This window comes from Stenella coeruleoalba (assembly GCF_951394435.1).
Source record: "Stenella coeruleoalba genome assembly, chromosome: 6".
NCBI classification, from domain to species: Eukaryota; Metazoa; Chordata; class Mammalia; order Artiodactyla; family Delphinidae; genus Stenella; species Stenella coeruleoalba.
The window spans coordinates 69,958,551-69,985,813 of record NC_137151.1 but is presented as its reverse complement, the minus strand read 5'-3'; the positions used below and the strand labels follow the sequence as shown (position 1 = coordinate 69,985,813).

The 27,263-nt window shown below is 35.7% G+C and overlaps 1 protein-coding gene across 3 annotated transcripts in view; it reads left to right on the top strand.

Moving 5' to 3' along the window:
• GPR155 (G protein-coupled receptor 155) overlaps positions 1–26,275 on the top strand; it is a 42,208-nt gene extending 15,933 nt beyond the window's left edge. Inside the window, exons 5-16 of one of the 3 annotated variants that reach the window (XM_079925184.1) lie at positions 468–623; positions 1,982–2,065; positions 3,000–3,117; positions 6,428–6,512; positions 6,627–6,717; positions 8,006–8,216; positions 12,427–12,531; positions 15,134–15,270; positions 16,998–17,093; positions 19,016–19,080; positions 20,263–20,400; positions 24,271–26,275. In XM_079925184.1, the coding sequence (XP_079781310.1) occupies positions 468–623; positions 1,982–2,065; positions 3,000–3,117; positions 6,428–6,512; positions 6,627–6,717; positions 8,006–8,216; positions 12,427–12,531; positions 15,134–15,270; positions 16,998–17,093; positions 19,016–19,080; positions 20,263–20,400; positions 24,271–24,565 (1,581 nt within the window). In that variant the 3' untranslated portion in view covers positions 24,566–26,275. Of the gene's footprint in view, positions 1–467; positions 624–1,981; positions 2,066–2,999; positions 3,118–6,427; positions 6,513–6,626; positions 6,718–8,005; positions 8,217–12,426; positions 12,532–15,133; positions 15,271–16,997; positions 17,094–19,015; positions 19,081–20,262; positions 20,401–22,135; positions 22,185–24,217 lie in introns of those variants that run through there. The other 2 variants (XM_079925185.1, XM_079925186.1) reach the window with 2 other exon arrangements.
• The last annotated feature ends 988 nt before the right edge of the window (positions 26,276–27,263 follow it).

Genomic DNA, 27,263 nt, shown 5'->3' with positions numbered 1-27,263 from the left:
TGAAATATAACATGAAGGAACTAAATTGTTGACCAAAGCTTAGTTCCATTATTTAATCGGTAGAATGTTTGCATGGTAATTTTTCTCTTTTTGAAATTGCTTTTATTGCCCTATATTTTATGAAATAGTATGGAAGGAAACTGGTCATCAGTTTAAGTAGATCATTGATATGGTTTACTTTCTAGAATCTAGGAGATAAACATCAGATGTGGGATTTCTAGCATTGTTATATGCAAATATAAATTGAGCATAGACTGGAAGAGAAGCCAAGGGAACTTAACTGTGTTTTCTTTTAAGAACTCTAAGAAAAGGGGAATATGATATTAGATAACATGCTGGATTCTGTGATGTCTCTTTACTGACTCCTGCTTTTATTTTAGAATGCCTTAATGTGCTGTGGCTAAAGTTTACGAGAATTGTTTAAGTGAGTCTGTGACTCTTCCTCAATTTGACTTCATTTTTTGCAGATAACCTCAGGGATGGTAATAAGCACATTTGTGTCTGCACCAATCATGTACGTCTCTGCCTGGTTACTGACTTTTCCCACCATGGACCCGAAGCCATTGGCATATGCCATCCAGAATGTTAGTTTTGATATAAGTATTATCAGTCTGGTCTCCTTGGTAAGTATGTTTCAGTGTAAAAATGAATGAGAATCACAGAATGAATTTGAGAATAGCTTGGTAACAGAAAGTTAGGGAGTAAAAATATAATTTCTTATGCAATACAGAAAGCTAAAGCCTACCCATAAAATATAGTATCAGCCTTCTGAGTTTTGTCTTTCCAGTTGGGAGTTAGAGTTATATAACAGACAAGCCATGAGATTTAGTCATACTTGGATTTGACTCCTGGCCCTGTGACAAACTAGCTGTTATTTCTCTGTGGAGTTACCTAAGCCTCTCTAAGCTTCAATTTTCTCAACTATAAAATACAGATAATAATTTAACGTATTTCCATGGTTTGTTTTAAGGATTACATGAGACAATATATGTAAAAGGCATTCTGAAAATGGTGAATTGCTATATAAATACTAGCTATTGTAGAATCATGTTGTAGGAAGGGATCTTTGGGATTAAGACCAAACATCCATTTAATGTTAATGAAACTTTTGGATATATCTAGCTCAGATTAAATACTTATACACTTGGCAACTAGAGTATCTTGTAGATTGAGTTGCCTGTTGAATTCAAACAGTATTCTGGCTGAAAATAAAAAGACAACTTTTGCTGTTAAAGGAAAGGAGATAAGGATGAATATGTATACTGGCAACAAATAAATGTGTGATTAATGTAATTTTTAAGAAATTTTGCTTCTGTTACATTTTCTTAAAAATGATGCCCGTTGATAAGAGGGCAGTTTCATAGGGGGAGAGACAATATAAATTTTGATGGACAATGAGGTGAGAAGAAAGAAGGAAATCAAACCAGCATACGTAGCTGACTACTGGGTATCCTTTTAAATATAAAGAATGCAGGAAAATTAATCTTAAGGTGGATGACGTGTGTTGTTTGAAGTAAGACAGCCTGGAATGTAGATACCTCACGAGCCAATGTGGTGGAATCAAAAAGGGAAAATTCAAGATAGTAACTGTGTCTCCCACTAAAGCGCCTTTCCTGAAGAGTTGTCTGTGAGCCTGTGTCCCACCCCAGCCACCAAAGGTAGGGATAGTTGGAACGTGGCCCTCCCTGTTCAAGGACTAGTTCTTAAAGACTCTGTCATTTTTGGAGTTAATTTACCGTAGGATCTCTCCATGCTTTCTATTTTACTTTACTTTTACTATTAGTTTACCTTAATGCCCTTTTGGGAGCTACACAAGTTAAAGTAAATAAAATATTGCAATTCCTTTTTGAACCAGGATAAGAGAATTCTTTAAAGAGGCTAATAAGTAATTAGTAAAGTAATTATAAAATAACAGTTAGTAATTAATAAGTGATTATAAAGATTAAGAAACCTGAGTAACTTTTGAACCTCTGTGTTTAAGATCTGGTCTTTGGCTATTCTCCTTTTGAGCAAGAAGTATAAACAGCTTCCTCATATGCTTACAACTAATTTACTCATCGCTCAGGTTAGTAAACCTACAGATAATTAAAGCTGTGTTTTTCTCATTGGTTATATATTACTATAGAGGAAAAAATCGCTTTGTTGGGTTTTTCCAGGTATAAAGTCAAAAGTATTTTTTTACCAAATACAATCAATTACAATTTGGTTACAACTAATTTATGCCGAATTTATTAAATACTGCAGTGTGTCTTAAACTATACAAAGTTGAGGCTAATACAGTTGGCCCTCCATATCCGTGGGTTCCATATCCTCAGAGTCAACAAAAATGGATCGAAAATATTCAGAAAAAAAAATTCCGGAAAGTTCCAAAAAGCAAAACTTGAATTTGCCATATGCCGACAGCTATTTACATAGCATTAACAGTGTATTTGGTATTATAAGTAATCTGGAGATGATTTAAAGTATACAGGAATATATGCATAGGTTATAAGCAAATACTACAGAATTTTATATAAGGAACTTGAGCATCCTTGGATTTTGGTATCTGTTGGGGAGGCGAGGAGGTGTCCTAGAACCAATCCTCCATGGATACAGAAAGACAACTGTAATGACATTTAGTGATAATTTTGCATTTTTTAATAGAAATAATTGAATCATTACAACTTAAACTCTCTCATAATCTTACTTTTCTAGTTAAATCTTTGCATGTCTCAAATCATAAAGGAAAGAAGTTTACATTTTCTATGTAAACCTTTTCTAAATATAAGGTTAGTATTTAGAATGTTGTCATTATCTACTTCAATTAAATAGAAGGCTTGTTAAAGGCTCGGTATAAAAAGTTTTTTAATCATAAAACTCAAAGTTTTAGTATAACTAGAATGAAATAGTTAATTACTCAGTAATAATTTTAAGTGAATAATTATAGTTGCTGTGAATAAAACTCATGAGTATGAGTCATATGAGTATGACTGACTGTTTTTTAATAATTTTTTCTTCAGTCTGTTGTCTGTGCTGGAATGATGATATGGCATTTTGTTAAAGAAAAAAATTTTGTTGGACAAATTCTGGTGTTTGTTTTATTGTACAGCTCCCTCTACAGCACCTACCTGTGGACAGGTAAGTTGGATCATGAAGAGATATTTAGGTCCCCCTCTCCTCCATCACTTGAGGCCTCAGTTTCTAGTTATCTAGTTGAAGTCTAGTAGTACAGGATTAGGGCATTCACTTGGGCAGTTACACCCACTAACATAGACAGTCTGCAAAGCTGAGTTCTCTTCCCCAATCACTCTGTTTCTGCCTGGGCTCAGGTGGTTTCCAGTCACATGTCCTTTTTCTTCCGGGTCTTGGGTTCTAGGCCACAGTCAGCACAGCTCCCCTTTGGAGCCATCAAAGGGGAAAGGCACTAGAAGCAGGTAGGGAAAGGAAAGAATGGGCAGAGAGGGATGGGGCATGTGAGGTGTGTCGCAGAGCTTGCTATTAGAATCCAACTGAACTGAATGAAAAATTCTGGCTCTGCCTTAAGCCAATGACTTAACTTTTGCGGTCTCAGTTTTCTTATCTGTAAGCCTGGATTATCACACCTTACAGAGTTATTTTGAGAATCAAATGAAATATGGATGTTTATGCCTGGTACATGGTAGGCACTCAACAAATGTAACTATATTATTAAATAGAGGGAAGAGCAGTAATATGAGAACGAGAAAAACAAGTGAACAAAAGGGTATGGAAAGAGAAGAATACCCAGGAAGAAAAACTATTTTTCATTTCAACTGGCCCCATAAAGGATATTCAAAATGTTTTAGCACATTGCTCTTTTGACGTATTACATTTATTTGGGTGTGTACATTCTGGTATGTTTGTGAAACATTCAGTCTGGCTGATTTGTATTCATACCACAAATGCAAACCTATAAAATGGCACATAAAAGGAAACTGTAGAATGGTAGCACTGGTTATAGACCCTGTTAGGAGGCAGGTGTCAGGAAGTGGCTGGGGGCGGGGTTGGGGGGCGGACAGGCCTTTGATTTCATGCCTTCAGGATCAAAGCAGGACCCATCTCAGTCAACAGCCTTTTGAAGTGAAGCAACAATGTGGCGAGGAATTCATACAAAATGAATTCAGTGCAAACAGGAGAAGGTTTGCTTTTTAAAGGCAAGTACACCTTGCAAGGCATAAGAGTTTTCACGAGCTGTCAAGTGAAAAGAGCCTGAATACTTTATTTCCAAATACAGATGAACCAACTTGATCTCTAATACTTAGGTTTATTAAGGTTAAATTTATAATGAGAATAAGAGAGCAGTATATAGATCAATCTGTCAAAAAGCCCCAAGTTTCTCTGATATCCTCTTCAAGCATGCATACCAAAATCTCTCCAAAGAAGCTGTTCTGAATTCCTTGACCTCGATGAAGAATAACCTTGAGATTATTGTGATATAACAGAACTTTAGACCTAAAAGGTCATTTTAAATCATCCTGTTCAGCCATTTTCAGTTTTACTCATTTGTAAACCATCCTCATGAATTTTGCCATATCTGCGTACCACCTGTCCTTTCTTTCCACCTTAAAATTAACTCACTTTTTTTACTTTAATAAATTTAGCCTTATCTCAGTAAAATCCCAGGTTTCATGTGTTAGTTAAAAATTTTTCAAGCACATGTTAAAATAAACACACAATTAGTCAAAAAATGTTCCCCCCGTGCCACCTACAGTCACCGCACTTTCGGAAACACGGGTCTAGTTTAAATCTTTCATTTTGCCAGTGGAGGAAAATAAGGCCCAAAGAGTTTAACTGATTCAGGCAAGAACTCTCACAGCTTCCTCAGTGAGACATCCAGGCCTAGACTAAGCCTGTTCTTCATATGTCAATACTTTCACAAGGCAGGAATGAAATGATAAACGTTGGAATTTTAAAGAGTGCCCTCACTACTATGACACAGTTGGTACTCTTTTGTGATTGGTTACTTGCTTCCCTGGCACTTTAAAAACCTGAAACAGAGTGTGCAAATGCATTGGGAGGAGCACTGGTATTACAGTGTCTCTTGAACTTGAGTACTGTGTGGGTCCTCTATAAAGAAAAACAATTCTCAAGGATCTCAGTGCTGATTTGTATTATTTCTAGCACGGTGTTACTTAATCTGTATAATCTTAAATCTAGGTATGAATTCCTTATATACAGCTAATATACAATTTTAAAACCAAAGCAAATTCACAGATTAGATTTAAACAAAACTACAAGCTCAGTAACTCTAATTAGCAAAATTAATTGACATGACAAAGGATCTTATTTTGCTAATCTGAATCACAGCTTGAAATGTAAAATGTAACTCATTTTTCTCTGGGTAGGGTTTTTTTTGGTTTGGCCTGGCTCTGCTTTGATGTGTGGGTTTATGACCTGGTTATCTTGCTGCTTTTCTCTTCTTCAAACTACCACAGAATGTTCATCTGGACTATGTGTTGTGATATTATTTGGCCTTCACTTGGCTCAAACTTCAGATAAAACCAGATGTAAGCCCTGAAATAACGAGACTGTACTTTGGTTGTAAGATGGTCATCCAGATGATTATCATTGCAAATAAACCAAAAAGACTTAACATTTCTCACAGAAATTTCCAGATCCCTATGGGTCCACAGATCTGAGTTTTAGAAACACTGACAGAGTTGAAGGACTTAACCTTCTGGCAGAAGGCTGGGTTTCTAGTCTTGCTGTGCCCTCTGCTGGCTGTGTAGCTTGGGCAAACCCTTGTTTACGTATCTATAAAATGAAGGCATTAAAAAAAAAAAAAATGAAGGCATTAATTTAGAACAGTGGTCCCTTCCAGCCCTAAAGTTCTAAGCTTCTATAGCTATGTAGAATTTATTAAATGTTACTTCTATAAATAATTGGGTATAAGATATAAGGAAAGCTCTTGAAATATTTGTTTTAAAACATTTGTTTAAATGTTTAAGACATTTGTTTTTGTGTTAACTTTATATTATATTCGTATTAAGGTCCATCATTTAGACTTGGTGAATTTTCCCAAAACAAAACCTGTATAAGAATTGCCTGTACTTTCTTAGCACCAGCAAAGTGGGGGTGTTTTTATTTTTAGAATCGTTCTGTATCCAGTTAAAAAAATTTTTTTTCCAAATATACTTCGATTCCAAACACATCAGTCAAAAGAACAAAATGATTTGGGCTTTTTGAAAAAAATCTTCATGTATTAAACAAGAAGATTTCAGTAAAGAAGCAATGTAGGAGGGAAAACATGAATGATTCTGAATTAAGAAAACTTGCTTCAAAATATTGGGAAAAGCATTTATTTAAAAGGAGCGAATTCTAGGGCAAGAACTACAGACTACTATTGAAATAAGCTTGGTTAAAGTTCCATGAAGTCTGATCAACATCAAGAGTAATCACCTATCTTTCAATCTCTATTTTTTATTCTTAGGCCTTCTAGCAATTTCTTTGTTTCTTTTGAAAAAGAGAGAAAGGGTACAAATTCCTGTTGGAATCCTCATAATATCTGGCTGGGGGTAAGTTGGTAGTTTTCTGTTTGCTTACACGTTCCCACATACACAGTTACTATTCATCCTCTCTTTTTTTCTCTCGCTCTTTTTTTCTCTCCCTCTAAACTCTTGTTATTATAGGATTCCTGCTCTCCTTGTTGGTATTCTTTTGATAGCTGGAAAACATAATGGAGACAGCATTGACTCAGCCTTCTTTTATGGAAAAGAGCAGGTGAGAAGAGTTTATTGACAGTTCTGTTCTTGAGAATGTCTCTCTTTAGCTTCTTAATGTGTTTTGCTATACTTAAATTAAAATTAATTTTGAAAGTCTATTCCAGTTTATTGCCTATCACACTGGTGATCCTATGTCACTTTGTTAACTCACACCTCAAAATGCAGTAAAGATTTTACATGTCTATAAAAAGGAAAATGAAATTGAAAAAAAAGATTTCACATGTTTAAGTCTGTTTGTAGCTGAGGATTTCCAAATATTTGAAACTTAACTGGGTCTTCTTAAGCATACTTATGAATTATGTTCCCTTTATTGGAGGAAAGGGTGATTAATTTAAAGCCATTTAATAAGTTAGCAGTAATAATAAAAGCCAAGTTCTTGACTTTCAATTGTATCATACATATAAATTTCAGAACAAAAAGTATTTGGGGAAAAAGTGTGCTTGAAAAGCTATTGAGTAGGAGGCTTCTGAGACCTGCTGAATCAGAAATTCCCAAGGATTTGTGTGGTTTTTGTTTTTTTTTTTTAATTGAAGTATAGTTTGGTCTACAATATTACATTAGTTTCAAGTGTATAACATAGTGATTCAATATTTTTATAGATTATACTCCATTTAAAGTTATTGCGAAATAATGGCTCTATTTCCCTGTGCTGTACAATACACCCTTGTTGCTTATCTATTTATACGCAGTAGTTTGTATCTCTTCATTCCACATCCCTACCTTGCCCCTCCCAAAGATGTGTTTTTTAAGAACTTCCTAAAATGATTTTGATTTCTTACCCTTTTTTTCCGTTTTGTAATTTTCAATTTTATTGGATTGTTGTGAGAATAAATAAGATTATCCATATAAATGACTTAGACTAGTGCTGGCATATAGTTAGTACACAATAAGTATTAGCTATAGTCACTTATTTTTAGTATTATCACCATAACAAAGTTTCTAGTTGAAATACACTTGAACTGTGTACTAAAGCAAGCAAAATCTTTGAAGTAAAGAAAAAGTCTCTAAGTAATCATTTAGATTACTTGTAGAGGAAACCAAGGACATGATGCATAGTGAAAGAAGCATCTAGAAATCTCGTTTGATTACAAGCAAACCCTAATTTCTCTTCAAGTAGCTTACATTCCTTCCATACTCTTCCTCTTTTTTAAGAACTACTATTGTAGAGCATTTATAGCTATGGAGATAACGCATTTTCAACCAAAAAAGTGCCCTTAACCTCGTATATTAAGATTTCAAGCTGGAATTGTGAAAAGTGGCCTAACGTCTCTTTGCAACGTTGACAGATGATCATCACGGCAGTCACCCTGTTCTGCAGCATTGTGATAGCCAGCGTATCACTCATGTGTATGTACCGCACCTCCCAAGCAGGACGCTATGAAGTTTTCGACCAGTCTCAAGACCACAAAGCAGCAGAGCCTGGAAGCACTGCTTTCGAGGACAGTCCAGTGCCGATAAATGAACATGAACCTTTTACAAGTTCTATCCCAGAAACAAGTATGATCCTTAATTATAAAGAAACTCTTACATGCCTGTATAGCCTGTATCCTAAATGTTTTGTTTAAGGAAACTTCCTTGAACTATCTTGAATATCACAGGTATTTATGAAATGAGGAATTTGAATCATAGTCAATAATAGAAAGAGCTTGCAAGTTCATTTATTAGATTCTTGTTTATAAATCTTTTGTGAGGATAATCTTTTTTTAAATCCTAAGACTTCCTTGGTCCTGAGAGTTTAGAGAAGAGTAACAACTGAAGGAAGGCCCTTTCTAGGAAACTAAGCACCTGTGTCTGTTAATTTAACAACATTGTATCGGGTAAGCACCATCAATAAAATGAACTAAAGAGGATTGATTGAAGCAGGGTTAATGGTGAAAGTTGGGAGTTGGCAAACTACAGTGGGCCATCTGTTTCTGCATGTTTCAAGAGCTAAGAATAGCTTGTACATTTTTAAAGAGTTGAAGAAAAATTTTAAAAGACAAATATTTTATGACACTTGAAAGTTATATGAAATTTAAATTTCAGTGTCCATCACATGTTATTGGAACATAGCCATGCTTATTTATTTATATATTGCCTATGGATGCTTTCACGCTATATTGGTAGAGTTGAGTCGTTCAACAGAGATTCAATGGACTGCAAAGCCTAAAATATTTATTATCTGGCCCTTTATAGAAAATATTCGGCAATCCTTGGTATAAGTGAAAATATGACCCTAACCAGTGACTTTGTTAATGTGTTAACGGTTATCGGGTTTGCTTCAATTCGTGAAGGGAACTCAGCAATAGAGTATGCATTTTGGATTCATTGGTGCATGTGGAGATTTCATAGACATAGACCACTGTGCTAGGAAGTGTAAATGATGGTACCTATTTTGTTTAGAGAGTGTGTGGAGTAGAGAGATGACTAATCTTAAAACTATTAGTTGTAAATAGCAATAAGTAAAGAAAGAGCAAAAATAAATCTCTTTTTAAAAAGAGATTTTAAAAAGCATTTTAACTAACTTAAAAGGAAGAAGATCCCACAAAACTTACTGTCTTACATTGCCTTCCTTCCTCTCTCCTGTCCTTCCTCCCAAACTGGAAGTAGATGGCATGGGGGTTAGAAACACGGATCTGGAGCCAGTCTGCCTGGGTTCAAATCTGACTCTACAGTTTACTATTATTTGGTCTTAGGCAAGTTCTCTGTGCCTTGGTTTCCATATTTAATGCTGCTAATACCAACTACATAGGACTGCAGGTTCCCACTACATAGGACTGTAGTTTGCCAACTAGTGATTTACATTAACCTTGCTTCAATCAGGTCTCCTTTAGTTCATTTTATTGGTGGTGCTCACTAATTTCTTTGTCAGATCCTTTGTGATTATGTCATCATCATTTCATTCTTTTGAGTCCTCTTGACTATTTTCCCTTTTAAAACAGAATTTCAAGGATTATGTGTATGCTTTCCCTAAGATTTTAAAAGCCACTTTTCTGAAGTCTCGAGTACTTTTCTGATCATGCCCAGCATCCTTTCCTTCCTCGCTTTCTTTGTGTACTCTCACATTTATCCTATAAATCCATCTACTTTATGTTTTCAGACAGGGCGTAAAGACCACCACTCTCTACATCTTCTTCTCCTGCGAGGGTTTTAGAACTGGCCACCAAAGGCCTGCGAACATGTGTGGGGAGTCCTAAACTAAGTGTCTTAAGCCCGGAGACTTCTGCTACGTCTCTGCTGTCCTTTAAAAATAGCAAATAAACAGTACCATAGATGTTCTTTAAATCCTGTCATCGTCATCTCTAGCAGGAAAACTGGCTTGCACCTTTTGTATAAGTAAATGGAGAGCCAGAAGACAGCTATGGCTTATCTCAATAGAAAACCTTCTGCAGTGTTTATACTTCCCTCTCCTCTTATCTCACTGCTTTATAATTGCTTTATAAATTTTCAGTATAACCCACTAGAGTGCAAGTGCTGTGACTGACTTGCCCATCATTATAGCCTCAGCACCTAGCATGGTATCAGGCTTCCTATACATGTTTAGTAATATTTGTTAAATGAATGGATAGATGCATGGTCGATAAGATGCGCCATGATTTTCTGAAGCTACCCTGAAAACTCCTGTGGCAAAGCACTTGTTTATTTGCCTATTCACCCACGTTCCTAGGAAAAAGGTTTTTAAACCTGTCTGGTTATTTTCCTTCCCTAAAGCCTGCTCTCTTCTGCTTTGCTAGTAGTATTAACACGTAACACATTAGATGTCCAGCCTGGCCTCCCCAAATCTCAGTAATCCAAAGTAGTTCACTCCCTTCTGCCCCTCGCTACACATTTGTCAGAGACACGTGATTTGCTTACACTCTTAAGTGTGGAATTATAATCGAAAGGAAAATTAACCTATTTTATTATGAGAGCAAAGGTTCAGTTAATAAAAGAGAAGGCCATATCATCTCTCTTATATATGGAATCTTAAAAAAAAAAAAAACCAAGCTCATAGATTCTGAAAACAAGATTCGTGGTTGCCAGAGGCAGGGAGTAGAGGGTAGGAAAAATGGGTGAAGGGGGTCAAAGGGTAAAATAAAAAAGTAATAAATAAGTATGGTGTATTACTGAGCAACATGCAAATATACATACATAAATGAGAAGGCTAATGGGGCACTTACACATCCTTCTTACATTTGAAGGGAAAAACTGCCACGTGTGTGTGTTCCCTATACATATGTCATTGGAATGGGCTGGCTTTATATCTGTTTTCTTAACAATTTTATCTTAGTGAATTTAAGCCTTCAAATTTATGAAGGTAAGAGGGCAGGGCCAGCTGATTTCTGTATTTTCTTTTCGATTATTCTGTGGCATCGTTATCTTAAATTTAGAGAGACATTTGTCATAGCTTATTATAGATTATAGTCTTTATACTTTGAAATCTTTTTTTGTTTTGTTTTTAAGAACACTACTGAAAAATTAAAGCACATTATCAATGAAAGTTTCAGCCTATGAGTTGTTCCTTTTTAGTACATTAAGTTTTAATACAGTTTATCACTGAAGTTATTCTATTATAATCCATGTCAAGGAGCACCGTGTCCATATATATGAGATGTTTTAAAGGACACTGCATGCAGTTCTCTGACTATATAGAGGTAAAATTACAGCTCTATAGCAGATGTCTCAGTATGACTTGTGTAAACCAGTTTACCTATAAACCAGCAAGAGGCTTTCAGCAGTATATATCTAAAAATAAAAAAAGAATACAACTGCTTTTACTGCATCTTCTAAACTAGTAGGAAACATGTTCTTGAAAGAAGTGAGTTTTGAGCTAAACTTAGAGGAGGAGAGGGTTTGGATGAAATCTATGTCAAATTAGGCCAGGAGACTCAAACATGAAGTTTGTGGAGGACAACTAGAGAATTGTCCTGAAAGAAGGGAAGGGCCTTTGTTGAATAATGGGAGTGGTTGGATAGGGGGAGAGGGGCCGAGTCCTAGAGAGCTTTCAAATTCAGGCTAAGGAGTTTGAATTAGCTGCAGTTAGCAATAGAGCATTAGTGCATGTTTTCAAGGAGAGATGAAATCAAAGCTGTATTTTAGGAAAGTGGTCAAATTCTTATTTCCCAAAGCACAGTGGAAACTAATAAAACAGCATGGATAAAAACATTTTCCTTAAAAAAAAATTAATTAATTATGGGAATTCCCTGAGGGTCCAAAAAAGATATCAGCTGGAGAACAAACAAACAAAAACATTTTCCTTATTTTCCTTGTCTCACACAAAGGAATATGTAAAAGACTGATCCTTTGTCTGCCACTCTTTAAATGTTAGCTTCTGTATAAGGACATTTGAATTTGAATACTTTTTTTTTTTTTTTTTTGCGGTATGCGGGCCTCGCACTGCTGTGGCCTCTCCCTTTGCGGAGCACAGGCTCCGGATGCGCAGGCTCAGCGGCCATGGCTCAAGGGCCCAGCCGCTCCGCGGCATGTGGGATCTTCCCGGACCGGGCACGAACCTGTGTCCCCTGCATCGGCAGGCGGACTCAAGCACTGCGCCTCCAGGGAAGCCCCTGAATACTTTCTGATAGATACCCATACAATGTGGCTGTATGGAAAATTTGTGTGTGTGTATGAATGAGTTAGGGTTTTTTTTTGTTTTGGGGGGTTTGGTTTGCTTTACTTGGCATCTCTTCATGCTGTCCATTCCTGTTGTGCTTGGACTCTTCCCTCACATGGTATTTTGTCTATGTAGGTTGCTGCTCCTGCTCCATGGGAAATGGTGAATTATGCTGCTCATCCACAGAACCAGTAGCAAACATAAGCACCAGTGGCTCTGTGACTCCCTCGTTTGAGGAAAGTAAGTGCCTCTGGCAGGGAGCTCAGCTCCATGCTCTGTGATGACCTAGAAGGGTGGGATGGGGTGGGTAGGAGGGAGGTCCAAGAGGGAGGGGACGTATATCTACATTTAGCTGATTCACTTCATTGTACAGCAGAGACTAACACATCATTGTAAAGCAATTATACTCCAGTAAAAAAAAATATAAATATATATTTAAAAAAAGAAAGAAAGAAAAGTAAGTGCATCTGGGCTATGAGGATGGGCCTAAGGAACAAAAGATTCCTTATTCTTATGCCTTAAAAGAACTCTATATAGAATTTCTATAGAAGCTACTGTTTGAGAATATTCTCAAAGAAAGTACAAATAGTATAATAATTGTGCATACATAGGGTACTGATTTTTAATTTGTGTGGAAATTTTCCAATAAATTTAACCCAAGTGATAATTCCAAGAAGTTTGCCCTAAGGACCATTATTTTTTGGGGGCTCTTGTTTTCGAAGCTGAGACTTTTCCCCTACTCCATTCCCCCAGGGCCAGGACTAATTAGTTAGTGCTTAATTACATTTGGAATCCATGTGCTTTAAAATATGCCCTTTCTTATAAAATAAGAAAAATCTTTACAAGTAATAACCTTTTGGCATATAGACTAAGAGACTAAACCACATTTATGGTCTGAATTCCAAATTATTTAAGACAACCGAATACATTTATGTGAAATCGCAGTGTACCTTCAGTTGATCATCCTTATTTTTAATCAAAGTAGAAAGGGAAACCCTAAAAAGTCCTCTTTATGCTGGAGCATACGTCAACTGTTTTGCTGTCATTATGTTTTTATATAAGAAATGTTGTGAGGATTATAAGAAATGATGTGTGCAAATCACTTAGCACAGTGAGTGGTATACAAACTAAATGCTTATTAAACATAGTAGCAGCAGCAGTAGTTGTTGTTATTATTCAGGCGGGATTTGTACTTGACTGCTTTCTGCTGGCTAGGAATGAATCTTAAATAGTAGAATTCCTATTTCCATAGAAAGAAGTAAAAATACATCAGATGTTGAGCCTTCACTGACTTTCAATAGGAAACCCCTCCTGGCACTCAGATACATGTGTTTCAAGTTTTGTGTGCCTCTTTTCTAAAGCTAATATTTCTTTACATCAGAATTCCCAAGGGTTTGCCTTGCTTTTTCTTCCCTATACAGTATACCTAATAGTAAAGTCCATTAGCAAACTCAACATGTGATTTGATTCAACAACTTTTTTTACCCCCCCAAAATCCCCTTACAATTTGCTTATTTATCATTTCTCCATTAATAATGCTGATTCCTGAAAAATTTTTTTAATTATAGGGGCTTCTTAGATTTTCTGATCATATTTTACAAAAATTATATAGAATGAGAGCCATCATATAAGGACTTCATCTGCCCACATAATTTAGTACCATTCCTAAGCCTGAAATAAAGAAAGTCTAAAGGAAATCAAACCATGGACAAATGAGAATTTTTAGAGTTTAACAATGTGATTAATTCCTTGTCGCCAAAACGGTGACACGCCACAAAGGCAAAATAAATATCGCAATGTGTAAAAAAGGCAAATAAAAGATAGTAAAATTTATTTTTATCCATTTTTATAATACTTCTACATAATGTTTTAAGACCAGGTTTATTATATATACTGCTAGAATTTTTCTACACCAGTATGTACCCAAATAATTGTTATAAAATGGGATCATACTACAGAAACTGTTTGGCAGCCTGGTTTCTTTTTACTTTTAACCTACTTTTATTGTGAACATTCACCTATGCCATTAGCTATTGTGCCAGACCATGTTTAATGGTTGTGTATGTTCTTTTCTAAGAAGAGCCTTTAGGAAGTATAAATTTTTGTTCGCTTAAAGGTAAGAGCTGTAAAGTTGTGTTTTTTAATCTCTGACTTTTTGTAATAAGACTGTATGTTAGACTAGCATCTATTTTGTAAAAATGTTTTCCCCTGCATTTGATGCCTTAGATATAGTGGAGCTGAGGTGGGAGAATAAAGGTTTCTTGCGAAAGGCCCCTCACTTCTCTTTTAGGCCAGAGAAGAGTCATGTTGTGATTTGGACTTAGTTCCATATGCGAACAGAACAAAGTGTATAATATTTTTTATTTGGTTCCTTAAAGATCTTTTCTAAGGCAAATTTTAAACTCTTTAATGAAAGGCAAGTGGTAGTAGTAAATTTGTTTTGCTCTTAGCCAAAATAGGGTATTCGTGACCTATTTACACCAAGGTGTAGATTTTTACATTTTTACAAAATTACCCCAAGGTGTAGATTTATCACAGGTGAAACTTGAGTTATTAATTTAGCCTTAAAAAAGTGTGTGTGTGTGTGTGTGTGTTACATTGTTAAATAATGTAGAAGAGAACTATTGCGTACTACTTGTATTTTTGGGGGATAAAAACATTCTACAAGTAGAACTCTCCTAAAACAACATGAAGGAGACTTCCTTGGATTTCAACTAAAATAAAATACTGATTCTGAGCTGAATGTGCATATGTGGTGGTTTGTTTAGGAAGTCATTATGAATTTAAAATGCATTCAGATAAAAAGCTCTGATTACAAATTATTGTACTTACTGTTTTATAGATGAACATTGTGTGAGTCGCTGTAACTCCCAGAGCTGCATATTAGCCCAGGAAGAGGAGCAGTATCTACAGAGTGGAGACCAGCAACTGACTCGACATGTGTTTTTGTGTTTACTTCTCATCATTGGCCTGTTTGCTGTAAATGTTTCTTCTGATTTTGTTTTGGGGCCATTTCTTTAAATGTTTGGCAAAGGTTTTTTTCAGGCATCTGGAGAAACTTAGTTGCTCCTTCACAGGGGGGTGGCAGTTCAACCATCTGAATCCTAATCTTGAGCTAAATGTTTATGGGGGGGGGGAAGAATGAATAATTCACATTACTCTGTTGCCTAAGTGCTTCAATGGCTTATTTTGCTTAGAATACTTACTCATCCTATGCCTTGAACCTAGAATTTGGGGTAAAACCAGGCATCTCCATGATGTGTACAGGACCACTTACTCCTAACATATTCCTTGACTGACTTCTGTGGATAAATGACTACATGGTCTCTCAGAAGATAGTCCTCAGATAAATAAACTTTTAGAAATAATTTTATATTATGAAAATAACATAACCACTTCATACAATGGATACTTACAAAATAGAGAAAAGAGGAAAAATATCCATCATACTACTGCCTTCTCTTTTTCAATACATTTTTCATGGTTCTAATAATACATTCAGATTTATGTCTTGCTTTGTGACTTATGTCAAGCATTTTCATATTGCTGCAAAGTGTTCATAACCGTTACTTTAAATGGCTCCTCAATAAACCATAGAGGAGAAGCATTATAATTCACTCAACCACTTCCTTATGGATCTATGGATCGTTCCTAGTTTTTCAGAATGCTCTAATAAACATCTCCGTGAAATATATTTCCTTATGATAGATTCTCAAAGTTGGGAAACCTGGATCAAAGAATATAAATATTTTTGTGCCTTTGGATGCATTCTACTAAGTTGTTTTCCAAAGAAGTAGTATAGGTTTGTAAAGTACTCTCACCAACATTGAATATTATAAATTTTTTATTTGATAATTTTATAAGTGAAATATAGCACTTCATTTTTTAAATGCATTTCTTTGATTACTAAAGGGTTTTTTTTTTTTTTGCTGTACGCGGGCCTCTCACTGTTGTGGCCTCTCCCGTTGCGGAGCACAGGCTCCGGACGCGCAGGCTCAGCGGCCATGGCTCACGGGCCCAGCCGCTCCGCGGCATGTGGGATCTTCCCGGACCGGGGCACGAACCTGGGTCCCCTGCATGGCAGGTGGACTCTCAACCACTGCGCCACCAGGGAAGCCCTACTAAAGGGTTTTTAAAATTAGTTCTATGTCCTCTTTAGTGAATTACCAGTTATTGTATACTTCTTTGTGATAGTTCAAGTGTAACTTGCCTAGCGATGGGAGATGGACCATATAACCCATGAAGAAACCCCCTTACCCTTTCCAAACTGGGATGCTCATTACATAGAATCATATCAGCCAGCACCATTTTAACTGCTGTTTAAGAACAAAAATCAAGAAGTAAGAAATGCAGCCAAGAACTGCTGCTCGGTGATGTGATTGTTTTCACTGTGTAAAACTAATTTTAAAATCAGACCTGTCTTCGGCTAGTCGAAGTCCTGATGTATTATGTAAGCTTCTGTATTATGGCTCATGTCTTCTTGCTTCAAATCTGATCAGAATAGATGCTGCTTGAATGACATCTGTCAAGAAGAGAGGTTGAAACCTCTTGTTTGAAAGACAAAGCCTCTATATTCTCTTGGTGTTTTTCCCTTTAGTTCTTTTCTTCCTAATTGTTAAGTACATAAGTTATTGTACTATGTTCTGGATAGAGAGAAATGATTAGCTTGCTTCATTTTAAAGTACTATTTTCTCCTTCCTTTACAGAATCTTTCCAGTTGTTTATGGTGGCTATTCAACCAAGAGCCTGGGAGACTATATGTTGAGTTACAGTTTTTCTGTGCTGTGTTTAACTTTGGCCAGGTATTTACTTACTGAGAACTTTGAGGGGTTTTTGTTGTCCTGGATGGTTTGATGGTGGGGGTGGGGGGATGGTACGGATGTTGTTGTTTTCTTTTAAATCAAAAGGGTTTAGTTTGTTTGCCAGCTGCTGGTATGCGTGACAGCTGACAGCTGCTGCCTATCTCCTAGTAGAGATGAATTATTATATTGGTTAAAGTCATCAGAATGCACACTGAGTGTTTCAATCAGAAATACCAAATAGTTTTTTGCTTTGGTTTTGAGATAAAGAATGATAATTTAGCAGGGACAAGATGTTCCAAGTTCTTTTTAAACTTTGCTGTGGCCTTAAGAAGTTACTTTGGCAAAATGACTTAACTTCTCTGAGCCTTTAGTTTAGCAACTTATTTTAATGCACATCATTTCATTTACATTTTGATGTTTCTTGAACTACAGTTACTTAAATCCTTTAAAAAAAATCATGTGGTATATAAATAAAATTTGACCAGGGATAGTAGATACCATTCCTTGAGAGTTTACTATATGCCAAACATTTTTAAGCTCTTTACATTAATTATTTCACTTAAACATCACAAGAATATCTGCAAAGTAGACTTGTCACCCCCAGTTTAAAAATTAGAAATTAAAATTCCATGAAGAACTAATATGATAGGTGCTGTTGTCTTTGTTTATGTCACTATTAAAATGGATATTTAAGGGTAAATAATATTTTAGATATTGGGAAAATATTTTGATGTAAAAATTTAATTGTCTTCAGTCCCTTACTTTTTTTTTTTAAGATTTTTTTTTTTTGATGTGCACCACTTTTTTTTAAGTCTTTATTGAATTTGTTACAATATTGCTTCTGTTCCATGTCTTGGTCCCTTGGCCACAAGGCATGTGGGATCCTAGCTCCCCGACCAGGGATCAAGCCTGCACTCCCTACATTGGAAGGCGAAGTCTTAACCACATCCCTTACTTTTTAATTAAAGAATATTAGTCCCAAGATTAATTATCAGGTTGAAAAAACTACAGTACTTGAAATCATTACGCTTGCCTATTAAACCTGAAATAATTGGCCATATGAGTTAGTTAACATTTATAAGTAGACGCTCTTGCAAGTTTTTCCCTAACGTTAATTTCTTGAAATATTTCCAGTTCCCTAAACACTAGCCAATTTCATTTCACATAAATTTTTTTCAGTTACTTCATTATAATCAGAACCTATAGCGCTTGTTAATTCTATAGTTTCTGAAGTTTTAACAGAAAAATAATAAAGAAGTACTTAAGCATAATAGGAGATATTTTATTTTCTTTTTAGAAAGGGGAAAAAAGTCATATAGCCCTTAAATGTTTTCATTTTTCTCCAGTAAGCTAGCTTGCCAGTGTGGTTGTTCAGCACTCACTTTTTTCACCCGTCATAATTAGTAGGAAAGATGATTGGGAAGAGGTAGCCAAGGACCATACAATCATCCCTCAGTATCTGAGGGGGACTGGTTCCAGGACACCCCTCAGGTACTAAAATCCATGGATGCTCAAGTCCTTCATATAAAATGGCACAGTATTTGCATATGACCTATGCATGTCCTCCTGTATATTTTAAATCATCTCTAGGTTGGTTACATCACCTTAATTGCTAGGTAAACACTTGCCAGTATGCGGCAAATTCAAGTTTTGCTTTTTGGAACTTTCTGGAATTTTTTTCCCAAATATTTTCAATCCACGGTAGGTTAAATCCATGGATATGGAATCTGTGGATACAGAGATTGACTGTACCTGCCATCAGGCACTGAACTTTAGAGGTACTGCCTGTGTGTTCTATTTAAAATGTTGCTCTAATCACTAGAGGTTTACTTCCCCAAGCACTAATATTTTGGCTTCCATCATTTCTCTGTCTTAAAATTTATTTTAGAACTCATAAAATATAACTTTTTTTTCTTCCATAGGGATTTATTTCCTTTGGCATCTTTGGATTGGACAAACATTTAATCATCCTACCCTTCAAAAGAAGGTACTTTTAGTTTTGAAATAAAGCTGTAATTGTAAAGGTGATGACAAAGCCATTCTATTAAGATACTTATATTTTTAAACCTTTAGAAACTACTAGGAAACCACAGAAAGGTTATCTGCTGATTCACATATTTGTTGTAAATAATTGCAGAGAAAATGACAGAAGAGCTGTCATTAATCCAACATTTTAATTTGTATTTTAACAAGAATTGATGGACACTGACTTCTATCTATGCCATTAACTACATAAAGTAAAATGAAACTTGAAAATGTATTTAGAAATGGAAATAGTAGGTGATGTGCCCCCAAAGGTCTATATTTGATTGTCTTTCTTGTTTGACAACAGGATTTCTCTTTCTGTCAAACCGACAATTTATAGAAAACTCAAGTTTTCTTCTTTCAAAATTTCAATTTTTTAAAATTAACTTGGTGAAGAGTTTCTTTGAATTCAGATCAGGAATTTCTTTATGAAAAATAATGAAATGAGAACACTTCACCTTGGGGGTGGGAGGAAGTGGTGGAGGTAGAGGGGTGAATCCGTACTTCCTCATTTGTTTTCAAAGTCAAAATTAGTAGAAACTAGAAGTGCTAGTGGAATTTATCCTATTGCCTATATAAAAAGTGCCCAGTAAATGGTCCCTGGGCATTTAGCAACTAAAATATAGTTGCTAGGGTCACAGTCCTTTCATAAAAGAAGAAAAGCACAATAGGAAAGTCACTGCACTTAGTTATTAGCTTCATAATGTTGATTGGTTAAAAGAGTCAACAGATCTATTGTCTGGGCTGGCAAAACAGAATTGTTTTGTACTCCAGGTCCCGCTATTTGTCTCTCTGGTACCAAAACTGGAAAATGATTAAATAATATACTTGATCTCTATATGTTATCTTTTGCGTTTTAAAACAGTAGAATGTAGAAAGAGAAACTTCATTTTTTGGTAGTTACTGAAATGTGTCCAGCATGTCTGGAGGGTTTATAAAATGTTCAAGTCCCCCACCCCAGCCACCAAATGCAGGTTAAATATGTTTCTGCTTCAGAGACTAAGGATGTCTGGGTGTTGTAGATGACAGCTGTGGTGAGTGACAGTTTTGGAACAGCCATGTTGATGGGGTGATAAGCAAGAAGGGGCTCTCTCTCAGGGCTTTTCTTTCCTTAAAAATTGCATCCTTAAATTTTGGTTTTTAGACTTGAATTCCTATGGAACAATAAAGAAACAGCAGAAAATAGGGATTCTTCTGTTCCTGAGGAAATAAAAATGACCTGTCAACAGTTTATCCATTATCACCGTGACCTCTGTATCCAAAACATTGTGAAGGAAAGAAGGTAAGTACAGGTTCTAGATAATTATATTTTAGATGATTAATTTTGGCTTGTAATCAGCTAAGTAATGTGCTTGTGACTAACTTTATTATTGTTATTTTCAATAACACATATACACATAAAAGTTAAAATAGCTATGGGTCAGTTTATAGTTTAAGAAACAGCATATTTAGGAGCCATAACACTTTGATCTTTACATTTTTAAATGCCATATAACTTCTGATTTCCATGTAAAACATGAAGACTTTAGAATGAACCAAAATGTAGCAGAATATGAACATTCACTTCATGTTGGCCATTAGTACCTCTCAAAAACCTTTGAGATACATTGTATTTAGAAGTGATTTTATATTCCCCATCTCCTAGGAGTATGCTAGTCATATGCTATTTCATATTACTAATGATATTGTTAAGAAAATGAAATGAAATTTCTATCTCTTAATTAATTCTGCTGCTTATTTTTCACCTCAAGTCCTAATCTTCAGTCTGTGACAGCATATTTATTCTTCTAATCCTGTATGGAGTATACAGCAGGAAAAGAATAAACAAATGTTTTAGTGCCAATATTTTTGGTTGTCAAAAAAAGAGAAAAAAACAAAACATGATATTAAGAATACTTTTATGTCTATAACTGAAAAATTGAAAATTTATGAAAATTACCATTCAGAATATGTACAAATATTATGCCACTATATTTCATTATAACTGAGGTATCCTGGTATAGCTCGTGGAAAGGGGACTCACTGGGTGGGGACTAATACTAGAACTCAATTACTGGATCTGCCACTTATTAGCTCTGTGACATTGGGCAAGTTTAAGTCTCTAAACCTTAGTTTTCCTCTTCTTTAAAATACCTGGCTCTTGGGGTTGTTTGCATTAGATCACAAAATCTATATGATGCGCCTAGCCCAGTTTCTGGAAATGGTAAGCTATGAAAAAATATTAGTTTCCCACCCTTAAAGGCCCAAACACAATTATTTCAAAGTACCATCTATGGATAGTTTCAACTATTTAAAATTGCTTTTTAAAATTTAAAAAAAGGAACTCTGTGTTACCTCCGCCAGGCCCACTGTGATTGCCGACTGGCATAGCCCTTTGCCATTTGCAGGGCTGTCAGGCTGCCTCCATCCCAGATGGCAAATGGGCACAGGCTGGTGATGGGACTGCTCTGCATCCTGCATAGTGGCTAATCCTCTGCCACTCTGCACAACTCCGTGGGCTGTGGTTGTAGCTGCCTGATCAGTCATCAGGAAGCAAATATTAATCAGTTGGTATCTGGATTAGAAGGTGTAGGTCTATAAATTTAAAATCAATGGGGAGGAAAAAGGCTCAGGCTCCGGGTGTAACATTCAGGCTTTTGTTTAAAGTGATGTTTGTAGTTGCAAAGCATAAATTAAGATATCCTATTACTAAGTAAAATACTGATATTACAATATTGTGATTTTGTGTACTTGAGAAATTTTTTCATGTATATTAACCTCTTTTCTAATTTTCATATGAAACGCTAATGTACATTCATTTGTGGTTAAATGCTTTAAAATTTTTGTCACCTATTTCTCATTTCATCTTGATATTCATCCACTGTTTCCTATTATCAAGCACTTTAGGTTTTGCAGCTTAACTAATGCTTGTGGACAGATTCATGTTGTCTATTGCATACTTGTATAAAAATGAACAGAATCTACTTAATTTGTTTTTTTACATTTCTTTTTCCCTTGTCTTTTTATTCATACCTGAGGCACCCTCACATTTGCATTAGGAAGACAAATTTTAAATAATTAAGAAGCAGATTTATTATCAAAAACTTTTTAAATCTGAGGAATCTGGGATTTCCCTGGCAGTCCAGTGATTAAGACTCCGCACTGGGGCTTCCCTGGTGGCGCAATGGTTAAGAATCCACCTGCCAATGCAGGGGACACGTATTTGAGCCCTGGTCCGGGAAGATCCCACATGCCACAGAGCAACTAAGCCCACGTGACACAACTACTGAGCCTGCACTCTAGAGCCCGCGAGCCACAACTACTGAGCCCACGCGCCACAACTACTGAAGCCCACGTGCCCAGAGCCTGTGCTCCACAAGAGAAGCCCCTGCAATGAGAGGCCCGCACACCACAACGAAGAGTAGCCCCCACTCGCCGCAACTAGAGAAAGCCCGCCTGCAGCAACGAAGACGCAATGCAGTCAAAAATAAATAAGTAAAATAAATAAATTTATTTTAAAAAAAAAGTCTCCGCACTTCCAGTGCAGGGGGTGTGGGTTTAATCCCTGGTCTGGGAACTAAGATCCCACAAGCCATGCAGCATGCCCAAAAAAAAAAAAAAAAAAAAAAAAATCTGAGGAATCTTATGGAAATTCCTCAAAATATTAAAAATAGTACCATATGATCCAGCAATTCCACTGCTGAGTATTGACCCAAAGAAAATAAAAAACACTGATTAGAAAAGATATGTGCTCCCCTTTGTTCATTGCAGTATTATTTACAATAGGCAACATATAGAAGAAACCTAAGTGTCCCTCAGTAGATGAATGGATAAAGAAGATGGGGTATATATATAGAATGGAATATCACCCAGCCACAAAGAAAGAATGAAATCCTGCCATCTGCGACAAGGTGGATGGACCTAGAGGGCAATATACTAAGTGAAATAAGTCAGACAGAGAATGACAAACACTGTATGATTTCGCTTATATGTGGAATCTAAAAAAACAAAACAAATGAACAGACGTAACAAAACAGAAACAGAGTCATAGATACAGAGAACAAACAAGTGGTTGCCAGAGAGGAGGAGGTTGGGGGGAAGAAAGAAATAGGTGATGGAGATTAAGAGGTACAGACTTCCAGTTGTAAAATAGATGAATCACAGGGGTGAAATGTACAGTGTGGGGAATATAGTCAACAACTATGAAAAACAAATCTTAGATTTATAGCAAGACAGATCTCACTTACCCTTTGCCTGCTTCTTTTTTTTTAATAGTCATTCTTTTTTTATTTTTTTTATTTTTGGCTGCGTTGGGTCTTCGTTGTTGAGCGCGGGTTTTCTCTAGTTGCGGCAAGCAGGGGCTACTCTTCATTGCAGTGTTCAGGCTTCTCACTGCGGTGGCTCCTCTTGTTGTGGAGCACGGGCTCTAGGTGCACGGGCTTCAGTAGCTGTGGCATGCAGCTTCAGTAGTTGTGGCTCGTGGGCTCTAGAGCACAGGCTCAGTAGTTGTGGCTCATGGGCTTAGGTGCTCCGCGGCATGTGGGATCTTCCTGGACCAGGGCTGGAACCCATGTCCCCTGCATTGTCAGGCAGATTCTTAACCACTGTGCCACCAGGGAAGCCCTGCCTGCTTCTTAATGGAGCAAATTCCTAACATATCAGTAAGATTATCTTGCTCAGGGCATGAAGAAAGGTATTGTGATAAGCAGAAAATAAAAAGTTTGATTTCAGTAATTTAATAAAAATTGTCACTTCTTAAGAGCTTGCAAAAATATTATTTAATGCTCCTGAGACAATTAAATTATTTATTTTAACTGAGTATAACTTATAAAATATATAATTGCTATCTATAGAATGCATCTGACCATAAAAGACCATCTACTCTATAAAGAATATTTATTTGTTGATGCACTTACATTATCTAAGTCATTTGTTTTAAGTGTTTCTGTTTTCACAAGCATTATTGGCCTATTTTGTTTTTCTCTGGTGGGTCTTTCTAGGTTCAGGTAATTTAATAAACCCTTTACATTCAGAATAGTTTCATCCCTGCCACCTTTTAACTGTCATGCTGTCTTTCCCTGTCTCCTTCTATTTTTCCTTGCTTGTCCTCCATCATGCAGTGCTGATACCAGATTTACAGAACATATGGGTGAATCATTCCTTTGACATACAGGTGTGGTGCAAAGACTTCTGTCGGGACCTTCTGTGGCTGTGACCTGGTGAGCTGGCTAATTGAAGTTGGCCTTGCCTCCGACCGTGGTGAAGCTGTGATATACGGAGATAAACTGGTGCAAGGGGGAGTCATCCAACATATCACCAACAATTATGAATTTCGGGATGAGTACTTGTTTTACAGATTTCTTCAAAAGAGTCCTGAACAGAGTCCTCCTGCTATTAATGCAAACATTCCCCAACAGATACAAAGATACAAAGAAATTGAGCATTCATCCCCATCCCTTAAGACCTAAGTTATAAAGGAGACAAGCCCACATGGAGTCATATTCTAGCCCCAGATCTGTTACTTATTAGTTAGGGGACCTTGGGCAAATCACAACCTCTCTGAGCCTCAGTTGCCTCTTCTGTAAAATTTGACAAGACATGTTCCCACCCCCCGTGCTAATATTCTGTGATTTCATGTGTATGTAAAACACACAGGAAATTGACTTAGAAAAAAGAGAAACAAATTTAAAGTTCTGATAATGAATATAATAATTACTATAAACTATGCCAATATTTTAAAACATTGTTCCTTGCAGTTGCGTGCTGTAATTTCAAAATCAATATCCAATTTACTATTCTTTCAAATTGCCAAATTTGGCAGCTGTTGGGAGGATATGGACCTTAAATTATGACCAGTTTGCACGTATTGATAGCACCAGTTTGCACGTATTGATAGCACTAAAAAAGATTTCATTGATTCTTATGAGAGGCCTTCTTATTCTATTTTTCCATTCCCTTGAAAAAGAGTACTCATTAAAAACTAGAAGCACTTTTTTAAAAAACAAGTGCTTCATCTCCTCTTGCTTTTCTATCCAACGTACTAATCTGTGCCATTAGGAGGGAAATAAGAACCTCTGTAAATATTATTATCTCTAAAATTCATCAACAGAAGTATAGTCTAACCTTTAGCTTTTGTACTAAAAGTAATAATTTGAGCAGATCCATTTAAATTTATCAGCAAAATTATTGCTGTGTGATATATCATTTCTGGTGTTTGCACAAAGCATCTCTGGGCAGAAGGACAGAGATTACCTTATTACCTATTACCTTATTCCCTGCAGTTAAAGAGAAGAAAAAACTATGTAATTCAAGCCAAGATTTTAAAATTCTATGCCTAACATCCTATTTTTACATTTACAATTTAGTTTTTTTAAGTGTCCATGTATAAAAATTTATAAATTTGAAAATTACTAAATGTTGCCCTCTACTTAATTATTAGCTGTTAGTACTGGTTTAACTTATTTAAAACCGTTTCAAATATTTATTTGTCTCATACTTTTAGTGTCTTATATGTAAAAACCATTTAGAAAACAATTTATAGGGTTAAATCATTGCCCTTTTAATGCAACAAAAATGTAATTAAAAAAAAAAACCTGCATGGAAGCCTAGTGTACTTAACAAGTAAATTACACATTAGTGTGTAGTATTAACCTATACCAATTTTAAGTTATAACTGGGGAATGGGGTTTTTCAGCAGAACTGTCTGCTACATAACTTAAAAAAATATATATGACCACATTATTATAACTCTTAGAATCCTCAGGAGTAAGCATAAAGCCTCATTGCTGTACCAAGAGAATTTTATAGTTACAGCAATAAAGATATTAATTCATATGCATGCAAGAAACTCAGACTCAAGTGGGGAATTTGTTTTGCTTGTGAACAAGTCATACTACACATGTTCTGTTATTTGCATGACAGGAATTGGCAGCATCTTTTTCCATGGAAGACACTAAAAGAAAACCCTGACTCAGAATGATCTGCAGTTTCAGATAATGAAAGCTTTTAAGAGATGTTTTTAGAATTAAGGATATGCTAATTTTATTAAATAAAAATATTTGTAACTTTTACTCACTCACTGACAAAGCAAGTTTCTCAATAAAATATCTATTTTAACTTGCAGTGCCAACGTCTTTTCTTTGAGTAATCTGAATAATGCAGAAGCCATCAGAGAGATCTTTTCTATACGTTTTCAATGTTTCCTTAAATGGGTCTCCTGAGATTGTTCTATTCTTCATGACCCTATGGGATCTGTGCACAAGGCCTTGCGCAATTATGCACTCAGTAAACACATTTTATTCATGAGTCAATATGACATTAGAGTCCTCACATATTTCATAATTTTTAATATGCAGGGTCACAGATGAGAAAATTATCCAATACTGTTTTGATTAAAATCTACCCCTTTTATACCAATCTTCAGCATGGTCAATTGTTCTTTTTCTTTGTTCTCAATGAGTAATTCCGTGCCTAACTTGTATTTAAATTTCAGTATTTTTAGAATAAGGTAAACTGTGCTTGGCATTTTAGGAATAACGATTAATGATCAGTCAGCTTCTAAAAGCAAAAAATAATGTAAAACTATTACGTTACATTTGCTATGCAGTAGAATACAGCTTGGTTTTTGCCCCATCATACCTCATATCATGTAAAATATTAAATTACTTTAGATCACTAAACTAGGTAATGAAGTAATGAGTTATGGTTGGAAACAGTTCAGATGAGAAATGTTACCACCATTTCTCAGGAAAAGATGGGATGATAAATTTCTACAGTTGTTATGATAAAAGCCTAAAATCAATTAAAAAGAGAAAACACTAACCCTGTTGAACCTATTTGGGAGCAAATTTTACAAATAGGAACTAGATTTACAAAATTCTAGACTGCAAAATTATTTCTAGGGCAAATTTTTTTATTGAAAATTAATATGTAAATGGATGTTTTCATCAAAGATCAAATTAGCTTTCTTTAAAATACTCAGTTTATTAGATTATTCCCTTGGTTTATTATGTAATGGTAAATAATAAACCACATCATCTAAGGATTGACTAAAAAAAAACCTTAAATTTCAGCTACTATATTTTTTTTCCATAGTTTTAACACCTTTATTAAATCTAATAACTTTCTTTTTTTTTTTTTTTTTTTGCGGTACGTGGGCCTCTCACT